The 21,747-nt window shown below is 62.8% G+C and overlaps 2 protein-coding genes across 17 annotated transcripts in view; one reads left to right on the forward strand and one right to left on the reverse strand.

Moving 5' to 3' along the window:
- The first annotated feature begins 1,933 nt into the window (after positions 1 to 1,933).
- PIPOX (pipecolic acid and sarcosine oxidase) lies at positions 1,934 to 5,460 on the forward strand. Its single transcript, XM_040616619.1, has 8 exons — positions 1,934 to 2,084; positions 2,715 to 2,863; positions 3,307 to 3,508; positions 3,694 to 3,876; positions 3,939 to 4,091; positions 4,157 to 4,315; positions 4,464 to 4,539; positions 4,636 to 5,460. The coding sequence occupies exons 1-8, from the start codon at positions 1,959 to 1,961 to the stop codon at positions 4,764 to 4,766; spliced, it is 1,179 nt and encodes a 392-aa protein (XP_040472553.1). The 5' UTR covers positions 1,934 to 1,958; the 3' UTR covers positions 4,767 to 5,460.
- Positions 5,461 to 5,996: 536 nt separating this feature from the next.
- The window catches only part of MYO18A (myosin XVIIIA), a 38,885-nt gene continuing 23,134 nt past the window's right edge, over positions 5,997 to 21,747 (reverse strand). For 12 of the 16 annotated variants that reach the window (XM_040616482.1, XM_040616473.1, XM_040616517.1 and 9 more), the window contains 23 exons: positions 21,022 to 21,131; positions 20,861 to 20,926; positions 20,471 to 20,599; positions 19,859 to 20,002; positions 18,643 to 18,732; positions 18,429 to 18,548; positions 18,240 to 18,351; positions 17,983 to 18,110; positions 17,663 to 17,817; positions 16,374 to 16,497; positions 16,095 to 16,295; positions 15,687 to 15,797; positions 15,259 to 15,363; positions 15,002 to 15,148; positions 14,796 to 14,909; positions 14,523 to 14,639; positions 14,336 to 14,419; positions 13,955 to 14,092; positions 13,100 to 13,285; positions 12,877 to 13,016; positions 11,709 to 11,753; positions 10,010 to 10,132; positions 5,997 to 6,682 (listed from right to left, as the gene is read on the reverse strand). In XM_040616482.1, the coding sequence (XP_040472416.1) occupies positions 6,544 to 6,682; positions 10,010 to 10,132; positions 11,709 to 11,753; positions 12,877 to 13,016; positions 13,100 to 13,285; positions 13,955 to 14,092; positions 14,336 to 14,419; positions 14,523 to 14,639; positions 14,796 to 14,909; positions 15,002 to 15,148; positions 15,259 to 15,363; positions 15,687 to 15,797; positions 16,095 to 16,295; positions 16,374 to 16,497; positions 17,663 to 17,817; positions 17,983 to 18,110; positions 18,240 to 18,351; positions 18,429 to 18,548; positions 18,643 to 18,732; positions 19,859 to 20,002; positions 20,471 to 20,599; positions 20,861 to 20,926; positions 21,022 to 21,131 (2,828 nt within the window). In that variant the 3' untranslated portion in view covers positions 5,997 to 6,543. The remainder of the gene's footprint in view (positions 6,683 to 10,009; positions 10,133 to 11,708; positions 11,754 to 12,876; positions 13,017 to 13,099; positions 13,286 to 13,954; positions 14,093 to 14,335; positions 14,420 to 14,522; positions 14,640 to 14,795; positions 14,910 to 15,001; positions 15,149 to 15,258; positions 15,364 to 15,686; positions 15,798 to 16,094; positions 16,296 to 16,373; positions 16,498 to 17,662; positions 17,818 to 17,982; positions 18,111 to 18,239; positions 18,352 to 18,428; positions 18,549 to 18,642; positions 18,733 to 19,858; positions 20,003 to 20,470; positions 20,600 to 20,860; positions 20,927 to 21,021; positions 21,132 to 21,747) is intronic. The other 4 variants (XM_040616526.1, XM_040616509.1, XM_040616599.1 and 1 more) reach the window with 1 other exon arrangement.

Below are 21,747 nucleotides of genomic sequence, written 5' to 3' on the forward strand. Positions count from 1 at the left end.
AGCTCTCCTGACCTGTGCCGGCTGCTTTGGGAAATGGATTTCTCGCTGCCACGAGCATTGCCTCTGGTTAATTTAGACCCAGGTCAAGAGGATGATGGAGACCAGGTGCTCTCTACCCTCCAGCACAGGGCTGGGGGGGGCACCCCAAAAATTAACCCCAAGGCAAGATGAGCCCATGCAGCTGCTTTTTGGGGTCTGGGGGTGCAGACCTCCCCGATGCCTGGGATCAGCTCTGGTTGGGGTCATCCATGGCATGAAAGCGATGGCTTGGGGGTCCCACAGAGCCTTGGGGATGGTCACCAGTGCTGTCCCACCCACCTGGGCACAGCCATCCCCCTCCAGAACCAGCAACCATCCCTGTAACCCACCAGCAGCCTCCCCGGCTCTGTAGCAGCACGAGCAAGGCTTTTCCAGCCCGATCTATTAACAAGCCGTTAAGGGGAGAGGAGTTCATTTTTGCCATTTAACATTTCACGGATAATTAATTATTCTTCATCTTCCCAGCAAAAAAGGAAGAGCAGGCAGAGGGGCTGTTCAAAGCAAAAAAAAGCAAGCTGAAACCCGGGGAAAGTGGTGAATTATTTGTAACATCAAAGGTGAGGGAGGATGTGCTGATTTAATGGGGCAGCACATGGTGCAGAGCCCTGGGCATCGTGGCGACGCTGAGACCGGTGCCCACTAGTTGCATTAGTGGTCCTGGCAGCGGCATGGGTGAGCGGCCTGAGGGGGAGCCTGGCCCTTGCCTGTACCCCCCGTCTACCTCCCCTCACCTCCCCATCACTGTTAGCTGCCAGCTCTGCCTTTGCATGATGCCAGGGTGTCCCTGTGACCAAGCTGGGGGGACACGTTGGGGGGGCCTGGAAAACCCCACTGGGGGCGTCCTATGCTCCCCGATGCTTCATCCATCACTGGAGGCAAGCAGCAAAATAAATAATGATATTTAACATTTCATAATAACGACAATTAACCAGTAAATAATGCCTTTTACACCATGAAAGCCAGAGTAAATTAATTCCCCTAATTAGCTGTCAGGCGGCACAGGGCAGTGGCGGCAACGGGCAAAACTGGCAGACTGCATTATCCCCCCCCAGGCATCGCTGAGTGTCCCCAAACCCCGAATCACATCCCAGAATTTTGCAGGCTTGCAAAATCCACCACCACCAGTGGAACATGGGGCTCCGCATCACATCCCAGCTGCTCTGGTGAGCCCTAAATCACGCCTATCTCCTGTTAAAAAAAAATAACAACAACAACAAAAGATGGCAACAAAATAGTTTATGGCCATAATAAATTGTGCCAGAGTTAAAAAAAACAAAAACCAAACAACTCTACCTTGAAGCCAGCGGCGGGTTTCCCATTGGCACACAAAAATGGGAGCGTTCCTGAGCCCCTGTCCCGCCGCGGTCAGAGCCGGCAGTGACTGGGGCGGGGGGAAAGGGGGGTTTATTTGGAACAATTTTCCATCCCGTTTATCCCACCCACTCACGCTGATCTTACCGGCAGGGCTGGGGGGACCCCGCTGCAGTGGGGGTGAAGGTGGTGGAGGATGCGGTGCTCTGTGGGGGGCTGGGCTGGGGGGCTGGTGCTGGTGGTCCCTGTGCTGTGCTGGGGCCAGGGCTTGCCGTGTGCCAAGGTGGGATCCTAACACCCATCGGGTGATGTGGGGGTGGCTGGGGAAGGAGGGGGCAGCCCCCCCACGCTGCCGGCTGTGCCATCACTGCCGGACGAGCTGCCTTCCTTGGCAGGACCGGGTGCTGGCATCAGTGCGGGAGTGGGGGTGCTCCTGCCTGGCCAGCGCTGAGGCGTGGGAAGGATGTGGCCCCCGCATGCCCCTGCTGTCCCCATGGGGCTGGAGGGCAGCCAAGGCTCCGCCATCCGCTCGGACCGGCTGGACTCTGCCCTGTCCCTCCCCTTGGCTCAGCTCCTGGCTGCTTGCAGGGATAAGGACAGGGACAGACATGGCTGCCACCAGCCAGCCCCACCAGGCCACCTACGATGCCATTGTCATCGGAGCCGGCATCCAGGGCTCCTTCGCTGCCTACCACCTGGCCCAGCGCCACAGGAACACCCTCCTGCTGGAGCAGGTACCAGTGTCCCCAGCCCTGCCATGTCCCCAGCCCTGTTGTGTCCCTATCCCATTGTGTCCTCATCCTTGATGTGCTGGGGTGGGCACCTGCAGGCCTGGCTGCCTTCTGCCATGGCACAGAGCGGAGCCATCGCTGGCACCCCTGGTCCCTAGAGCCAGCACCCCTGTGTCCCCAGTGCCAGGACCCTCACATTCCCAGTGCCAGGACCCTCACATTCCCAGCGCCAGGACCCTCACATTCCCAGTGCCAGCACTCCCGTGTCCCCAGCACCAGGACATTCACGTCCCCAGTGCCAGGACTCTCATATTCCCAGTGCCAGCACTCCCGTGTCCCCAGCACCAGGACATTCACGTCCCCAGTGCCAGGACTCTCATATTCCCAGTGCCAGCACTCCCGTGTCCCCAGCACCAGGACATTCACGTCCCCAGTGCCAGGACCCTCACATTCCCAGTGCCAGCACTCCCGTGTCCCCAGCACCAGGACCCCATTTCCTGCTGTGTCCCAGCGCCGTGGCCGGCAGGGCAGGCTGTGTCCCCAGGTGCCTGCTGTGGCACAGCACCGATGCATGTGGGGCCCAGCGGGGTTGGCAGCAGGCACAGTCACCCCCACATCCCCCGTGTCCCACAGTTCATCCTGCCCCACTCGCGGGGCAGCTCACACGGGCAGAGCCGCATCACCCGCAGCGCCTACCCCCGTGTGCCCTACGCCCGCATGATGCCCGACTGCTTCCACCTCTGGCAGCGGCTGGAGGCTGAGGCTGGCATCAGCCTCTACAGGTGACGGGGACAGGGACGCAGCCCCCACCGGGCACCGTCCCCTCCCCGCGGGGCTGGGCTGGGGGCTGTGGCTGCTGCCCTGGTGGGATGCAGCACTGGGCAGGATGAGGCCACCCTGGCAGGCAGCTGCTCTTGGTGATTTATGTGGCTCAGTAAAGGAAGCGCCATTAAAGAAATGAGCATCTAAACAAATCTTTGCTGCCAGGGTCAGGGCTGATGGCACTTGCTGTAATTAGGGGGGGGGGGCAAAGCATGATGCCAGTGTTCAGACCCTCTGCATGCACCACCCCACGTGCCCTGCCCGTATCACCCAGCACCCCCTCCTAGCACATCCTGAGCATCACCGGTGCTGCTGTGCCTCAGTTTCCCCCACGGGCAAAGCAAGGGGTGGGTTTGCAAAGGAAAGGGGAGCAAGGGGAGCTGACATGGCTGGTGGGATGCAGGCAAACAGGGCTGGTGGTGCTGGGGCCGGCGGGCAACCCGGAGCTGGAGAGCTGCCGGCGCAGCTTGGGTGCTGACCAGGTCCTCGACACCGTGACGCTGGCCTGGCGCTTTCCTGGCCTGCAGCTCCACGATGGTGAGGTGGCTTTGTGGGACCACACCGGCGGGGTGCTCTTCGCTGACCGGGCACTGCGGGCAGTGCAGGTGGGTGCTGCTGAGGGGATGGGATGGGATGGGATGGGATGGGATGGGATGGGATGGGATGGGATGGGATGGGATGGGATGGGATGGGATGGGATGGGATGGGATGGGATGGGATGGGATGGGATGGGATGGGGGTGTCCCCTGGCTCTGTTCCCACAGACCCTCCTGTCACCATCCTCACCCAGGAGGTCTTTTGCCGGCACGGGGGGACCCTGCGGGATGGGGAGAAGGTGCTGCACATTGAACCCGGGGCTGTGCTCACCATCACCACCACCACTGGGGTGTACCGAGCCCCCCGGCTCATCATCGCGGCTGGAGCCTGGACCAGTGACCTTGTGGCACCCCTGGGTCTCCGCCTGCCGCTGCAGGTAAGGGTTGGTGGCACTGTGGGGTGGGGTGGCCGCGGCCGGAGCTAACGTAGTGACCCCAGCCCCTGCGCATCGACGTCTGCTACTGGAAGGAGAAGGACCCCGCAAGCCCCAGCGCAGGCCGGGCTGGTCCCTGCTTCATAACCCTGGGGCTGCCCCAAGCCCCCCACAGCATCTACGGGCTGCCAGCACTCGAGTACCCGGGGCTGGTGAAGGTGAGCAGGGCACGGTGGTGCGGGGGGACCCCCTGGCCAGCCTGCCCTGACCAGCTCTCCCCCAGGTGTGCTACCATCACGGCAGCCCCGCTGACCCTGAAGAGCGGGACCGGGCTCCCCCGGGTGCCCCCCACCCCTACGTCACCCTCCTGAGCAACTTCATCAGCAGTTACCTGCCCAGGCTGGAGCCCCAGCCGGCCGTGGTGGAGACCTGCCTCTACACGGTGAGACCTCCCCTCGGGAGCAGGACCCATCTGCCCAGGGTCTGAACCCCTCCCCCACCCCAGGGTCGATCCTACCATCCCTTCCCCCCCCGAACCGTGGGTCCAGGAGAGGACCCCTGGCCACAGCCTCACCCCACGGCTCCCCCAGAACACCCCAGATGAAGATTTTATCCTGGACAGGCACCCCAAGTTCAGCAACATCATCATTGGGGCTGGCTTCTCAGGTAGGTGAGGTCACCCCACTCCCCCAGCCTGGCGCTCCAGAGCTGGCCAGGGCCATGGGGGTGGCTGGGTCCCCCACACCACCATCCTCCCCACAGGCCATGGGTTCAAGCTGGCACCAGTGGTGGGGAAGCTGCTGTGCGAGCTGAGCCTGGGCGAGGAGCCATCCCACAGCACGGCCCCCTTCGCCATCACCCGCTTCCCCGGTGTGCTGCGGGCTGCACTGTAGGTGCCATGCCCACACGGCATTGCACTGGCCTGCAGCTGTCCCTGCATCCCTGTGTCCTTGCACACCAGTGTGCCGGCATCCCCACACCCCTGCATCCCCATGTATCATCACGCCCCTCCATCCTGGTGTCCCAACATGCTGCACAGCCCAGCTACGCTGCATCCTCACACTCCAGCATCCCAGCACAGAGCACCCTGGCACTCCCCCATCCCAGCAGCCCTCTGTCTGTGCACCCCAGCACCCTTCCATCGCCACATCCCAGCACCCTTGCATTCCCATACCCCTGCATCCCAGCATCCCTCCATCCCCATATCCCAGCTCTTTTGCATCCCTGTACCACTGCACCCTGCATCCTGACAAGCCAGCATCCCCCCCCACCAGCATCATGGTACTCAGCACCCCTGCATCCCCATGTCTTGCTATCCTGCATCCCTCCATCCCCACATCCCAGCACACTGCCTCCCCACATCCCAGCATCCCTGTATCCCTGCATCCCAGCATCCCTCATGCCGCGCAGTGCCAAGCAGTCTCTACTGAGCACCCGCTCCCTGGAAACAAATTAAGGAGCTTTGTCAGCTTCATGAAGATGGAGCTGGAACAGCGTGGAGAGACACACTTGCTTAGGAGTCAAGTTAAATGTTTTAATGTTAAATGTGCCATTTTATTATCATTAGATCGCTCCCACTTAATGAAAGCGCATTAGCGCAGCGTGGCTTTATGGCAGCGAGCGCTGAGCTCGGCCCATTTGTTTCAAAGAGACAGTGGGGAAAGGGATCGAATGACCTGGTTTGCAGGGTGCCAGGGGTGCGGGGGGTCCTGGGGGTGCAGGGGGTCCCTGGGGCTGGGGGGTGTGGGCAGGGGGCATCACCCAGCACTGGCCTGCGGGTGCTGGAGCCAAGGCCAAGCCACATGCTGCGCAGGCAGCCAGCAATGCACATCACCATCTCCTCCGCGTTAAATAATTAACGCTGGCAGGCAGAGGGCTCCCATCCGCGCTGCTCATCTGCATATTTATGAAGATTGATAAATGATTCAGTGCCGGCACCCACGAGGGCCGTCTCCCCCCTTCCCTCCCTGTCACCCATGGGTGCAGCAGGCTCCAGGAAGGAGCCCGGCTTGGCCCTTCCATACAGTCCCACCTCCTCACCCGGGCTGGATCCATCCCACCAGACCCTGCTGCCATGCAACACCCCCCCCCCCCCCCCCACGTGGAGCAGGCAGCAGCCGGTGTCACCAGCCAGAAATGACGTTTATTTTCATACTGAAAGTAAAGGGGGTAGGGGGGGGACGCACAGCTGGGCTAGTGCAAAACAACCAGGCAGGGGTGGGGGGCCTGGGTGGGGGTGACGACAACCCGGGTGGGCACGTGAAACCCCGTCCCCATGTCCCCTTCCCAGCTGCTGGGCGGCTGCTCCCCAGGGCCCGGCCAGCGAGAGACGTCTTTGGCTCAACTAAAAGGGGCTTAAGAGGATGGCGGGGTGCCTGGAGGAGGGGGGGGTGTTTAAGTTATAAAATAAGGAGCCAGCAGGCACTGAGGAATTAAACCCAGGGTGCCGGAGCTGCCGGCTCTGCCGCCGAGGACAGACGGGAGGTGGGAGGGTGGGGGTGGCATGGGGGCTGCAGCCAGCGAGCCGGCCGGGCTGCTCCCCCCAAAAGGCCGAGGCTGGGGGGTGGCTGCGTGTGTCCCCCCCCCCGCCCCGTGCAGAAGAAATACCGGCTGCCCGGGGAGGCCCCGTGGAGCTGAGTGTTTCTGTGGTGATGGGAAATGGTGGGGGGGCTAGGCAGGGGTCTCGGTGGCCCGGCTGTCTGCCTCGCTGGCGCTGGGGGAGCTGTGGGAGTAGCGGCGTGTGCTTTCCCCGGTGTCCTGCTCCTCGTCCCATCTGTCGTAGGTGAAGGTGTGCCGGGAGCTGGGGGGGCTGTGTGGGAGAGAGCAGGGTTAGTGGGGGGCAGGGGGGTCTCCACGCCCCCAGCGTGCTGCAGTGCCGCTGCCGGGCACACGGCCCCTCCGGCTGCACCGGGAGCCATGGTGAGCCGGTGCTGGCAGCCCACGGGATGGAGCCTCCGTAGCCAATATATTATTTCTGAGATATTTGGGACATGCTCCACTGCCCGGGTCGAGGCACTGCTCCGCGGTGGAGCTGAGCCTGCCTGGGAGGTGCCACCCCCATGGGCACCCAGCACCACCAGCTCAAAGGCACATGGTCACGGGTGCAAACACCACTGCCCATGGGCATCACTGCTTGAGGGTCCTGGCTGCACCAGAGCCCACCATGGCTGGGTGCTGGGGGGGTTTCTCCCCCTGCCACCCCACGACGCCTTCCCTGGCCCTGACAGGCAGCAGGCAGCCCGACTGTGACATTTCCAAAAGGCTTTTTTTCCTTCCTCCGGCCTTTCTGCTATTCAAACAGTTGGAAAGGATCGAACCCACTCCGAAATCACTGCCAGCGAGCCTGGGCGCACCCTCTCCTCTGCCATCGAACAGGGTGCTGAGCCCCAGAGCCCGGCAGGGTGAGGGCGCTGGCACCCCGACTCCCCAGCACAGGCACCGTCACGGAGCAGGGCAGCAGGATGCGGCCGCCCTGAGAAACACCTCTGAGCCCCAACTGCCCACCCAGCCTCCTCCTGTGGCTGCTGCCCCCTCCGCGCTCACACACTGCAGCAAGAGCTTGTTAGTACTCGTCCCGCTCCTCCTCGCCACCCTCGGGACCCACTGCCGCCCCCGGGGTGGCAAATGCCCCGGGGCAAGCAGGGATGCTGTGCTGCCCGAGAGCCCTTGAATTTCCTGAAGGAACAAATTCAGCTGCATCCCGACCGGTGGCTGGGGAGCCAGGAAGAGATTAGAGCTTCCCAGTGTCCCGTGTGCTGCAGCCGCTAATTCTGAACACGCTGCATCTTGGCAGCACGGGCAGCTGCTGGTCCCACTGCGGCCATGCCGGGGATGCTCCCCACAGCCGGAGATGCGTCGAGGATGCCCTGCAGCACCCCAAAAGCAGGGCTGCTGTGGGTGCAGCGGGGTGCCCCATCCTGGGGTGCCCGGCGGAGGTGGGCTCCGTGCCTGGAGCCAGGCGAGGGTTAGGGTGGGTGGTTAGTGGCACACGGGGAGGTTCATGCTGCACGGCACACACTGCTCCCACCTCCTGCCTCAATCGCTCTCGGGCCGGTACAGGTACTTCATCATCAGGCTGTCGACCTGCTTCTTCCGTTGCTTCTCCTCTTTCTTGCCACGGCTGGGACGTACCGGCTCCTCACCCCCGGCTGCCCGCGGGCCCTTCTTGACACTGGAGGTGCTGCGGTAGGAGCTGGTGGAGCCGGAGGAGGAATCGGAGGAGGAATCTGAGTCGGATGATGACTGCTGCTTCTTCTTCTTCTTGGATTTCTTCTTGGCCTTCTTGGATTTCTTCTTGGTGCTCTTCTTTTTCCGCTCCTCCTCTTCCTCAGAGGAGCCTGAGCTGCTGCGGTGCCGGCAGGTGTGCCGGGAGAAGTCAAGGGCGGATGCAGAGCGGCGGAGGCTGCCGAGCGGGTGGTCAGCAGCGCCCAGGGGGGCCGCGCTCCGTGTGCTCCGTGTGCTCCGCACACTCCGGCCGTCATCCCCCGAGTCGGCCTCGGGGCTGGAGCAGCCCCCGGCCCGCGGCGTGCGGTAGCTCAGCACCTCTTGGATGGCAGCTTCCAAGTCGGGGTCGAGGTAGGAGCGGTGCCCCACGGGGCGGGCGTCCCTGGGACCCCCGTCCTCGGAGGCAGCGCTGCGGGGCCGGGGGGGCACAGAGAAGCTGCGCCCCAGGGTGTGCTGCCCGCGGGACCCCTCGTCTGCCTCTTCCAGGTGGCTGCGGGCCAGGGAGAGCCGCGACTCGGGGCGACCCTCAGGCCCCCCGCGCCGGCTCCGCAAGCTCCCGGGGCTGGAGAGGGCGAAGCTCAGCACTGAGCACCTCTCGTCCCCCTCATCCCCATCCTCCAGCCCGCGCCAGGAGGCGGAGGAGGCCCGGCTCACCGGGGCGGAGGCGACGGAGGCTTTCTCACCATCGGCAGCCGAGAGGGACCAACGCTTGCCCAGCCCTTGGCGAGCCCGGCCGCTGGCATCGGCGAAGGCACGGGCGATGATGGCTGCCTGGTCCTCGGGCTCACCGCCCCGGGCCGCCCTGCGGGCAGCACGCTCAGGGGAAGGTGGTCGCTCGCCAAGCGCGCTGAAGAGCGTCTGCTCATCCCCGCGGCCGCCTATGGAGTCCTTGAGGCTTGGCCGCTTCCTATAGCTGAGGCAGCTCAACACCGACACTGGGCGCTCCTCGCCCTCGGGACCGTCCGGCGGGGCTGATCTGTGCCGGTGGCACCGTGGCCCCCGCACGTACCAGGGAGACAAGAAAGAGATGGAGATGAGCGGGCGGGGGGGGGGGCAGTGCGGCGGCGAGGCAGCCTCGGTAATTTGCGTCAGCGGGAAATAGCATCGTGGAAAAATGTCATGTAAATGGGGGAATTGTTCTAGCCCAGCTCTTTGATTCCCCTTTAAAGTGTTGTGTTCAATTTATTTCATTGTCGGCTACCTGGACTGCATTTGATTCCTGACTTCAGAAAAGGTGGAATTATCTCCAATAACAAAATGTTTTACATCTGCACCGTTGAATAAATTAAACCAATTAACAAAAACTGGCTCAGATTTTTTTCTCCCTGCTTGGCAGAGCCGGGGGGGGGGTAGCCCCCTGGGAGTCCTGGAGCCTTGCTAGAAAAATGGGTTTGGATCAAAGCAATCTGTGCTCAGCAGGTGAGAGCTCAGCGTTGTGCCATGGGGGCACCTGGGCATGTCCCCCCCTCTGCTGGGGGCTGTGTGGGCAGCCAGTGTTTGCCGAGAGGTGTAGGGAGGGATGTGGTGGGGCTGCAAATGAGGGGAGGATGGAGTGGGGATTCAGCCTGGGATGATGCACGGGGCTAGAGCTCCCTGCCACAAACCCTGGGGAGGCAGGCGGGGTGGGGGCTGCAGACACCCCTGCGCCTCCAGGCTGGGTCTCGGTGCTGCAGTGGGTGGGATGATGGGGAGGGGGACCAGGGAGGTCCCCCTGGGTGAAGGACATGTGTCCCTAATGGAGATCAAGCCGCTCGCCAGCATTAACCCTTTCCTGGCCAGCCACACAAGAATGGGGTGGGAGCATGGCACCGTGTGCCACATCCCATGGGTGCCCACCCCACAGCCTGGCCGTCTGCCAGCACAGCTCACCCTGTCCTCTGCCAGACAGCCCCGTGCCCAGTCCTGCACCCACCTGCTGCCCTTCAGGCTGCCATCATCCGAGAGCGCTTTGGAGGAGCCTTTGTTCTTGGAGAGCCAGGACTTCACCCCGTCCACACGGTCCTCCAGCTCTGAGTCCACGTCCGAGTCACCATCACTGCCAGAAACGTGGGTCAGGGTGGGAGAAAGAAATAAGTGAGCATGGGGCAGTGAGATTTTGGGTGCTGGAGGGGCAAAATTGCGCTGGTGGGCGCTGAACCACCCCAGCATCCACTGCCTGTGTACCCTGACATGGGCAAAGCACCATCCCACGGTCCTGCTCCACCTCCCGGGGCACAACCTGTATGCGTACAGCTCAACCTGCATGCTAGGGGCTCCCCGAAGCACAGCTGTGCCACGCACCCCCTGAACCCCCAAACCATGCCCCTGCACAGCCGAAGGGCTCCTGCACGCTCTGCCCAGCATCCCCCCATGCCGCTGCATGGCTGGAGAGGTAAGACAGCAGGGCCGGCATCAGGGCAGCGAGGGGCAGCAGGCAGGGCATGGCTCCAGAAACAGGAGATTTCCAGCTCCGGGGCTGGGAAGGAAATGAGTGGGTTCATTTTATAGGCCACCATCAAGTGCAAAATTACAGCAAGGAAGAGCAATGTTGATGGCCCTGGGTAAACAGGAGTTTAGCAGGCAGAACAGAAATGACTCCGGCAAGGCAGGCGCAGGAGTGCAGCGGACAGATTTACAGCCCTGCCATGCCGGAGAGCCCCTGATTTACGTCCTGGTGTAAAAAAAGCCCTATCTGGCTTAAACCATCTAATTTATAACGGCTGTTCGTAACCATATTGATTGCCTTTAGAAAGAAGGTGCTGTATGCATTGCAAAATCCATTCCTCCACGTTAAAAGCATCCTTGCATAAATCTCCCTTAATACCTAACTGCTTACTGCTTTCATTAGGGTTATGGCAGTACCGGCGGGATCTATAAGGAAATCGAAGCGGCACAGCCCCCTCTCTCCCCACCCTGCCGCCGGCCGGCGAGAGGCAAGGGCTCCCACTGAGCTGCTGCCGGGGAAGGAATATATCATATGATCTTAAACGGCCGTTTTATCCACCCGGCTTTGGGCTTATTCCCTGCCTGGGGACAGCAGCAGACAGCACAGGGGACAGGCTGGGATAGACCCTGTATATGAATCCTCCTCGTTAAATTCAAAGCAACGAGCTGCACTCCATCACGCGCGTCTCCCTCCCCTGCAAATACATCCAGGCAACGCTCAGCTTGGGAAAAAAAACCACAAAAAAACCACAACAAAAACCCACAAAATGACAACAAAAAAACCCCCAGCGAGCCCCGTAAACAAACTCTGGGGGCAGCTGAGGTTTTATAACCATCAGAATTAAACACCACGTCAAACACAATTTATGTCCGGGCGAGCGTGCCATTAGTTAAGCGGGACCCGGGTCGCGGGGGAGCGACCGTGGCAGGGGGATATTAATTGTGCTTGGCAGCGGGGCTCCATCACCGCCCCGTGCCGACACGCTCATCGTTAGCCATGGCAGAGCAACCCCCGCCAGCCCCAGCCTGGGGGCTCATCCCGTGCCCCCCCCCATGGGATGCAGTTATGTGCCATGCCATGGATGCTGTTAGGGCATGCGGAGGTGGGCCAGTGGCATGCGGGACCCCGGCCCGCGGGGGTGAGGTAGGGGTTAGGGGAGGGGAGGAAGGAAAGAGAAGCTCCTCACAGTTTACTCTTTCTTTTCTGATACTTTGCCACCATGTCCTGCAAACTGGGAGGGGTTGGGGGGGTCGGAGGAGGGAGAAACACAACAGAAAGGAAATCAAATGAAAGGAAAAAAAAAAAAAGACAAAAAAAAAAGACCAAGGGGGTGGGGAAATAATGGGGGTTAAATTAAATGGTGGGGGAGGGCCAGGGGAGGGAGGTGTGGCTGCCCTGCACCCCTGGCACGGGCCTGCACCCAGCATCCTGCACTGGATCCCAGCATCCCAGGTCGGGTGCTGGAGCGTGTCCAGAGATGGACAATGGGGCTGGGGAAGGGTCTGGAGCACCAATCTGATGGAGGGTGGCTGAGGGAGCTGGGGGCAGTTCAGCCTGGAGAAAAGGGGGCACAGGGGGGACCCCACTCTACAGCTACTGAAAAGGGGCTGTAGCGAGGTGGGGGTTGGTCTCTTCTCCCAAGTAACAAGTGATGGGACAAGAGGAAACGGCCTCAAGTTGTGCCAGGGGAGGTTTAGATGGGATGTTGGGAAAAATGGCTTCACTGAAAGGGTTGTCAAAAGCACCGGGACAGGCTGCCCGGGGAGGTGGAGTCACCACCGTAGGAGCTATGTAAAAGCCGCAGCCCTGGGGGACATGGGTCAGTGGTGGGCTTGGCCATGCCGGGTTAATGGGTGGACTTGATGATCTTAAAGGTCTTTTCCAACCTAAATGATTCTGTGATTCTATGATTCTGTCCTGGGCCGGGCTGGATCCCAGTGTCCCAGACCTCCTGCCAGCCTGTGCTGCCCTGGCTCCTGGGGCTCCCCGGGCTGTTTCCAGCCAGCCGGCACGGCACGGCTGCATTTCAGGCACCTCCACAAGCAGGTGAAGCTGCACGGGGGCTGTGGGTGGAGGGAGGGAGGGAGCCACGGATGCACGGACTGACGCACATGTGCACGGGTGCACAATGCATGGATGGACGGATGCACGGGTGCATGGACAGATGCACATGTGCATGATGCACGGACGGACGGATGCACGTGTGCACAATGCATGGATGGACGGATGGACAGGCGGCGTTCTGCCAGGGCCAGGCAGAGCCGAGGGGTCCCCATGGCATTTCAGAAGTGGCAGGGAGAAGCGGTGAGCCCAGTGAGGTGCCTCGCGTGTGAGCCAGGCCCAGGCGCTTTCACCTGTTGATGAGGTCCTCGTTGCTGTCACTCTCCATCTCATCCTCGATGGCCGCCTGCAGGTCCCCGATGCGCTTGAAGGCCAGCTTCAGGTCTGACTGCAGGCTCTGGTTGGCAGCTTCCAGGCTCTCCAGGTCCATCTCCTGTGGGGAAGGAGCGGGGTGAGACGGATACCCTGGGGAAACCCCCCTGTCCCCCTGCCCAGACCCATCGCTGGGTGCCTCACCAGCTCGTGCTTCTTGCGGCTGGCCTCTGCCTCCTTCTTGGCCAGCTCACCCATCTCCTCCTTGACATCGCGGAGCTGTCGCTGCAGCCGCTTGTTCTGCTCCTTCTCCCGGTTCTCGGCGGCTGCGCGCTGATCTCGCTCCTCCGTCAGCTTCTCCATGTTCTCCTTCAGCCGCGTGGCCAGGCTCTGCGGAGCAGCGGGCACAGGGTCACCCCAGATCCCCCCTGGACCTCCCACCCTGCAGCAACACCCACCAAGGGCTCACGCAGGGATGGATCCCATCCCCACGAATTTACACAAGGAGATGGAGAAGAAAACCCCGCCAGGGCCAGGGAAGGGGCAGAACAACCACAGGGGCTTTGTTGAATTGGAAAAATAGATTTAACTGTGTGTGAAGTAATTAAAGCGTGTAACGTAGGGAAAAAATAGCTCCCATTCTCCCCCAGCCACTGAGCCAGCCACTGCATATTTATGGCCCCGGCAGAGAGAGCGGAGAAGGGAAATAATAGCTAGGAAAATATTAAGAGGAGAGCTAAGCTGCTCTGCTCCCCCAGCAGAGCTGCAACGGCAGAATATAAAGCAGGCTGCATTTAGCGGGGCCGGGAGAGTCTGTAATTTCCCTAAGTCAATGCATGGGAAGAGCAGCACTTTGCCAGGCTGGGTGGTGGATTACTGTTATCGGCGCTTGCAGAGAGCTTTCCCTGCGGGGATGGGGACAGGCTGCCGGCAGGGGAGGGCTGCAGCGTGGGGGGTCCCATGGAGGGGATATTGGGGATGTGCTCAGCAGACCCCTGGGCATCATGTTCCCATTGCATCCCAGTCCCAGCTGGAGCAGAGGGAGAGCCCGGTGCCTACCTCCAGGCGCTTGACTTGTGTCCGCTCAAACTCCAGCCTGGTCTCCAGCTCGCGGATCTTGGCTTCTTGCCGGCTCACTAGCGACTTGTCCACCATGGATTGCTCCAGGAATTCCAGCTGGCTCTGCAAGCCTTGCAGCTGCAGGGGGTGCACAGCCTTAGCCTCAACGGCAACCTCCCTGCCCCCCCGCCACCCGGCCTTGGAGCGGAGCTGCTGGCCCCGCTGCTCCCATCCCAATGGGGAGCTCCCGATGAGACTGCTCTGCACCCCCCTTGGGTGCAGGGGGTTCCCCCACAGTGTGGGCAGCGAGTTCCTGCATGCTCGCCGTCCCCCCGGCTTCACTCAGGGTGCATGCCCATGCCTGATGTCAGTGCTCCCCACCTTCTCTTGCAGCTCCTGCTTCTCCTTGTTGACCTCCTCCAGCTGTGCCTGGAGGTCATTCATCTGCGCCAGGTCCCGGGACGCCTGTGGGACACACCGGGGCCGTCAGAGGGGACCCCACTGCACCGGCACCAAGAGGGGCATTACGGGAGGTTGGGGTGCCGCGGCTGCTGTGCCCCCCCCTCACCTGGGCCACAGCCGCCTTGTGCTTCTTCATCAGCTCATTCATGTCCTCCTGGTCCTCCTCCAGCCGACTCTGCACCTCATTCTTCTCCCGCTGCAGCCGGCTCAGCTGCTCCTCCAGCTGGGGGGAGACACCTGCGTCTCCCACCGCACCCCAGAGCCAGGACACCCACCCCCCAAACCCCCCAAACGGCGTGCAGTCACCCTGCTGGCATGTGCAGTGCCGGTGGGGGTCTCCCCCTGGGTGCAGGTGGGGAATGGCCCCAAACCCACTTACCCCTGCCTTGGCCTTGGCAAGATCGTCGATCTGCAGGTGGAGGTCTTCAATCTCCACCTCCATGGACTTGCGGGCCTTAACAGCAGCCGCACAGGTGAACTCCGACTCCTCCAGCTGCAGGAACACGGCTCAGCGCCTGGCTGGGGGACGGGGACACCCCATGTCCCTCAGGGGCTGCGGATTTGGGGGGGGGTCTGGATGCACACCTGGTTCTTGAGCTGGGCGATCTCCCTCTTGCTGGGTGCATTGTTCTTCAGGTGGTCCAGCATGATCTGTGCATCAGCCAGCAGCGCCTTTGTCCTCTTCAGGTCCCGGCGCAGGCGCTTTTCCGTCTCGAAGTCCCGCTGGTTGGCCTGCGGTGGGGGGACCATGCCAGGGCACTGTGCCAGCGGGGTGCCCACCCCACCATGGCCACCTTGGGGTCCCCAAAGCGAGCCATGTGCCTGGCTGCCCTGTGCCCTACCTGCTCGCTGACAGCAGATAACTTGCTCTCCAGCTCCCGTTTCTCTCTCAGTACCTTCTGCTTGTCCTCGTACTCCTCCTCCAGCTGCACCTCCATCTGCTTCAGCTGGGGGACAGCCCGGGCAGCCGGTGAGGGTGGCAGGAAGGGGCTGGGACCCCCCTCTTCGTGTGTCCCCACATACTGGGGATGCTGGGTGACCCCACCAGCCAGGTATTTGCGCAACCAGAGGCACAAAGCCCAGCTTGCGCTGGCCTGGGCGGCAGAGGGACTGGTCGGACCTGCTGGGCCAGTGGAGCCAGGCTGCGGCTGGCCGCGTGGGAGCTGGGCGCTGCATGACAGTGCCCGGCTGGCAGCTCCCGGCACCCAGCCAGGGCACGGGGACGCATCCTGCCCCCTCCTTGGGCAGAGGGGTCGCAGCCGAGCCCTACCTTCTTCTGGCACGACTGCCGAATCTCCTCCACCTCCTCGTCACGGCTCTCCACCTCCTTGGCGTGGGTCTGCCGCAGCCGCTCCATCTCCATCTCCAGCCGCAGCTTGGCCTGCAAATGGTGGGGACACGGTCAGAGCAAAGGGGACACTGGGTGGACCCCCACCACCACTCCCTGGGTGCCACTCACCCGCAAAACCCCCTGGTCCGAGGCCGGCCGGGCCGCCCGCCCCACAGTGACCTGCCGAGCCATGGCACGGAGGGCCAGGAGCTGTGTCGGCAGCCGCGATGCCTGGCCCGACGCCGGGCTGAGGGTGACCGCCTCCCCTTGCTGGGCAAGCCCAGCCCAGGTAATAACCACCCTGCATGAAACCACCCCACCCAGAAACCTCGCCCCTCCCTGCTGTACCTGCTCCAGCATCTGGATGGTCCCAGCCTGCTCGTCCAGTTCCTCCTCCTGGTCTTTGACCTTCGCCTCCAGGTCCCTCAGCTGCTTCTTCACCTTGGCCAGGGAGGCTTCATCCTTCGACTCCTGGGAGGAGATGTCCTGCAGCTCAGCCTCCAGCGCCTCCGCCTTCTGTGTCAGCCCCGCAATGTCCGAGTCCTTGTCCTGCCAAGAGAGGGGGTCACCGTCAGCCCAGGGCACCCGCCGACTGGGAGACTGGGGACAGCACCGGGAGCCACCCACCTCCAGCAGCTGCTTGAGGCCGAAGACCTCAGCCACCAGCACGTCCTTCTCACGGCTCAGCTTCTCCCGCTGCAGCCTCTCCCGCTGGGCCTCCTCGTGCGCCTGCGAGAGCTCGGTGTCAAACCTGTGTGGGGAGAGCAGGGCAGGCACTCAGTGCCCCGTGACGGCACTGGGGACAGGTCCCCAGCTACTGGCACCACGCCGAGCATTCCCATCCCATGGCAGCAGGCACCAGGAAGGGCAGCGCGCTGCTGGGTACTCGTTCAAAACATGCTGTTGATGAGTCTTTAATTGCCAGTACGGTGTCACGGAGTCACTCGGACAAACTCCTCCCAATGCCTTCACTCAGCAGCTAATGGGGAGTGCAGCGCCTGCAGCGCAACCAGCAGCCCCAGCAGCCACCCCACAGGGCTGGCACGTGCCAGAGGGGACCGTGGCTACTAACAGCGGGGGCTTAGCTACACGGAGGCAGCCAGGGACACCGCACCCTCCATGCAGGACATGGAGAGGCTGCAATGCACATAGGTTCTCCAGGAGAGATGAGCTCTTGTGGCAGCTCAGCTCCCCCAGCCGCAGCCCCGAGCTGTGGTCCCACGCGAGGTGGCACTGGTCCCATTACTGGAGAGGACACAAGCCCCCAGCGGGGGAGTGCTCAGCACAGCCTGGAGCCAGGCAGCACCAGGACAGCATCTCCCCATACCCCTGGGATGGGATCAGCTGGGTTTGCTCCAAAATCGCTGCCTTTGGGGCTTGGAAAATAACTCTGCGCTTGAGTTTGTGACCTGCGTTAAACACCTCGGCAGCTAATCCCCATTTTTCCTCGCGCTGGGTAATAAACAGCTGCATTAGCACAGACTCCAATCCGCGGAAATTGAAATTAATTAGATTGGATTCTCTCGCTGTATTTGTGTGTGTGATCATTACCATAATGAGATGAAAGCGTCCCTGCTGCTTAATAACGTTAGCAAACTTTGGGGTTGGGAGAGGGGATGGGATGAGAGTGAGTGCCGAGCAGAGCCGCAGGGCACGAGCAGCCTCCACCATGGGGCATGGCCCCACACGGGGGGATCGCTCAGCTCCGGGCCCCCTACAAGGGCATCGGGGTCCCCCCACAATGAACACACCCAGCCTGGGCAGCCCCGTCCCGCTGGAGACACCTCGGCCAAGAGGAAGCTGGTGGAGTGCCCAAATCCCTGCTAAAATGGTAATGCCACTTTGCAAGAGGCTCGCCACATGGCGAGGATGCTGCCCCCCCCGCGTCTGCCCTACTGCCAGCGCGCGGTCCCCACCTCCGCTGCTTCTTCTCCAGGTCATGGTTGCGTCCTTGCTGCCCCTCGAGGTGCAGCTTGGTGTCCTGCAGCTCCGCGGCCAGGCGCTGGCACTTCTTCTTTAGCTGCTGCAGCGCCCGCTGGCTCTCCTCGCTGTCTGCCTGCAGGTCCGTCAGCTGTGGGCAGGAGCAGGCAGGGTGGTGAGGGCTCCGGGAAGCCACCACGTCCCCAGTGCTCCAGCCATGTGCTCCCTCAGCTCCGAGCAGGCAGCGGCTGCCCACCCCAAACCCATCCCCATGCTGAGGGGACCTGGGGGGTCCCTAGGGCTGAGCCCCACTCACCCTCCGCTCCAGCTGCCTCTTGCCCTGCTGCTCCACCTCCAGCTTGTCCTCCAGCTCCTGCTGCAGCCGTTTCTTAGTGAAGTCGATCTCCCGCACCGCCCGCTCATATTTCAGCCGCCATTCGCCACCTGTGCGGGGAAACGGGGTCACTGAGGGGCTGCGTGGGGTGGTACGGGGCCACCATGGAGAGGGGGGCACGGTGCTGCAGCCATGGACCCAGACTGCGCCCGCAGCGAGCAGCAGAGGCAGGACAGTACCTGAATCGTCATCGTCGAGCTCCCCGTTGAGCTCGGCCGCCCGGATGAGCCGAGCCTCCATCACCTCCATCTCCATGGACTCCATCTGCTTCTTCAGAGCATCGTACTTGGCCTGGGAGGGGGCACAGCCGTGGTGAGTGCCTGGAGGGGGCCACGAGACGCTGCGAGGCCAGGGAAAGGCATGTTTACCTGCAGGTCCTTCATCTCCTTCTCGGCCCGCAGCCTCTCAGCCGTCTCAGCGTCCAGCAGCTGGGAGGCCGACTCGCCGGTGTTCCGCTCGTCTGTCAGCTCCGATGTCAGCTCTGTGATCTGTGGGCGGGGGGAGCGGGACCATGGGCCAGTGCAGGCACCGGGGCAATCCAGCACGGCACCGTACCCCCTCCCGGTACCGTCAAGGACCTACCCTGCTCTCCAGGCGGTCGCTGTTGAGCCGGAGCTCGTTACGCTCTTTCTCCACCTTCTCGAGTTTGCTCTTCAGCTGCTGGATCTCTTCCTGCAACAGAGCAGGCGGTGAGGGAGGGGGCAGGCGCTCGGCGAAGAGGCTGGCAGGCAGGCAGGAGCCTGGCAGGTCTCCGCACCCCCCCAGCGCTGGGTGGGCAGGGTGGGGGCTCCCCAGGGCGGGGGCCGCTCTCCCCTGCCAAGGGCTGGGCAGGGACTTTCCCCAAACCGCCCCGACGCCATGCCGACTCCAACCCCATAAATGGTGCCGAAACGCCAGGCAGCCCCAGCAAAGCCGGAGAGGGGTCCCTGCACCCCCCAGGAGAGAGGGTGGGAGCAAACCCACCCACTGGCAGCTCACTGAAGGGTTTGGATGCACCCAGCCCAGGTGAGGAGGGAGGGGGCCCACCGGCATGCCCAGGGACCACCAGCCAACACCAGGGGGGCATGCCCAGCTGCCAGCTTCAAGCACACCTTTGCCTCTGGTCCCAGCACAGGCTGAGGGGGGCAGGAGGGGCTCAGGTGCCCCCACCCCAGGCGCCCATCCTTGGTGGGTTGGGATGAAAGTGGAGCCAGGCAGTGGGCTCCATGAGGGGCAGGCTCGGCAGGGGCATGAGTATCTGGTTGCCAGCGTAGCACGGAGCCCCCCCACATATGCCTCTCGGCACACGGTTTCATTTCCATTCTCCATGCCTGGTAATTGGGCTCATGCAACAGCCGGCTCTCGGGATGCTAATGACATGCTGATTCGCAAATTAGGGAGCAATTTGCAATTTGAGCCCGATGCTGACAGGGCGTGTAGGGCAGCTGTGGTCCTGCATCTCACCCCATCGTGGGCTCTTGCATCCTGCCCTTCCCTGGGGTCCTGCATCTCAACCCACCACAAGATCCTGCATCCCACCCCGCTGCAGGATCCTGCCACCCCGCTGCAGGATCCTGCATCCCACCCTGCTGCAGGATCCTGCATCCCATCTCACTGTGGGATCCGGCATCCCACCCCGCTGTGGGACCCTGCATCCCATGCCACTGTGGGATCCTGCCTCCCACCCTTCCCTGGGGTCCTGCACCCCACCCCACTGCAGGATTCTGCATCCCACCCCACTGCAGGGCCCTGACCAGGCCCAACGCTTCCCCAAGCCCACCCTGCCCCATCCAGCATCCCCCAGCACAGAGGTACCCACGTCTTTGCCGCGGATCTGGTCCTCGGTGAGCTGCACCTCGATGAGGGGCCGCACGGTGGTGAAAAGCTTCCACCAGGGCCAGCCCTTCACCCCCTTGTTCTTCTTGATGTTCTTCTGCACGCAGCGGATGGCCAAATCCTGGATCTGCGCAGGGCACGGTGTCAGTGCAGGGCACAGCGTCGGGGGTGCCGCCAGCGGGGCAAAGCGAGGCAGGTGGGTGCTCAGCACCCCCGCCGGCACCCCGGCCGGCACCCCGGCATGCTCCCCTTCGTTAGTATTTGGGCTAATTGCACCCAGCTTATCTACTGTTTGATTCTCTCCAGCCCCTCCAAATGCTATTCTTGCGGAAGGTGAGGTGCTGCCCCGATGCCTATCTTACACCTTCTTTAATAATAAAAGTAGGAGCTGACACGCCGTTTCATCCCACCGTGGCGATGCCCAGCACCCTCCCCACCGGTTCCCCCGGTCCCCCCTGGCCCCCCACGGCTGGGCAGGCGCAGGGGGGAGGCGGGAGGAGGAGGTGCTGGCCCAGGCAGCGGCAGAAAGGCTGCGCTGCCCATTTTAGGCGAAATTGTGCAGCAGAGCGGGGAGGGGAGAGCTGCTGGGACCAACCTTCCTTTTCTTGAACTGCTGCCGTGCCAAGAAGCCCCTGCACGCTGCCTGGAAGAGGGTGATGTTCCTGCTGGTCTGCGCGTCCCTCTGCTCCTCCAGCCTGGCTAGTGATCCAGCTCGGAAAAACACCTGCAGGGGGGCAGCGGGGTGAGATGGCGAGGGGTGCCGGCATCCCTCTGGCCGCGCCGTGCCACCCTCCCGCTGTGCTGGCTGGTGGGGATGTGGCTCTCCCCTCTGCAGCCACTGGTCCTGTCCCCCAGGCACGAGGAATGCCGTAGGTGGGAGCAAACAGTGCCGCCCTTGTGCTGCCCTGCTGCGCCGTGCCAAGCTGTGCCGCCCACCCTTGCCCGCGCTGCCGCCGGCACCCACGGCCAGTGTCGGGCATCATACCCGGCTCAAGCCCATGTGGTAGCTGCTCTTCTCCAGGTCCAGCGACTCCAGGAGCTCCTCCACTGCCTGTGGGGAAGGAGAGGTGTCAGGGCAAGGCTGGGGGCACCCTGGGGCGCAGGGGACCCCGGACTGCCGCGCTGGCCCTGGAGCAGGGCACGTACCCGCTTCTCATCCACGACGATGTAGTTGCGCCCGTGCTTCTTGGTCAGGTGTGGGGCCAGGACGTCAAAGCGCCGCCTGAACTCCGCAAAAACCATGTGGTCGGGATACCCTGGGGGCAGCAAGGGAGAGTGGGGCTGCGGGGGCAGCCAGGATGCCCAGGGGATGGCTGGGGACAGCCCCACGTGCCCTGACTGACTGGGGCCCATCTCTTGGGAGAGCTGATGGGGTCACCCCACGTGGCACAAATTCCCCACGGGGCCAGGCGCGGCCAGAGTGCCCTGACCCTCCCCAGGAGGTTTTCCTTGGCCGTGTCCTCCAGCAGTTTTGGCTGGGATCTGGGGAGAAAGTGGCCAGATCCCACCTCGAGGGAGCACAGGGACACGTGTGTTGCCTGTGCAAGCAAAGAGGCCCCGCTCCGGCTCCGCTCTGAGCCGCAGCCAGCTTCTGCATCAGGCTCTCAGCACTGAGCCTCCACATCTTAATTAACGACAGGGTATTGATGGGGAGGCTGACCCCGGCACAGCCGGCTGGCCACGGCCATCGATCCGGGAGGTGCGCGGACGGCATCGATTTCCAATCGTGGTGGGAAGGGTCTGGCCTCCAGGCAATAAACCCTCGCCTGGGCGGCCAGCCACGCGTATCGATAAATGCTTTGCTGAGCACGACCCGGAGGCCCTCACCCCAGCGGGATGGGGGCCGGCTGCCAGCGGGAGAGCTGCCAGGAT

Source organism: Falco naumanni, chromosome 1 (assembly GCF_017639655.2).
Source record: "Falco naumanni isolate bFalNau1 chromosome 1, bFalNau1.pat, whole genome shotgun sequence".
In the NCBI taxonomy this organism is placed as follows: domain Eukaryota; kingdom Metazoa; phylum Chordata; class Aves; order Falconiformes; family Falconidae; genus Falco; species Falco naumanni.

Coding starts and splice junctions, on each gene's coding strand:
- PIPOX (XM_040616619.1), top strand. CDS start 1,959: ATGGCTGCCACCAGCCAGCCCCACCAGGCCACCTACGATGCCATTGTC. Junction 2,085..2,714: donor ACACCCTCCTGCTGGAGCAG/GTACCAGTGTCC, acceptor CGTGTCCCACAG/TTCATCCTGCCCCACTCGCG. Junction 3,877..3,938: donor GTCTCCGCCTGCCGCTGCAG/GTAAGGGTTGGT, acceptor TAGTGACCCCAG/CCCCTGCGCATCGACGTCTG.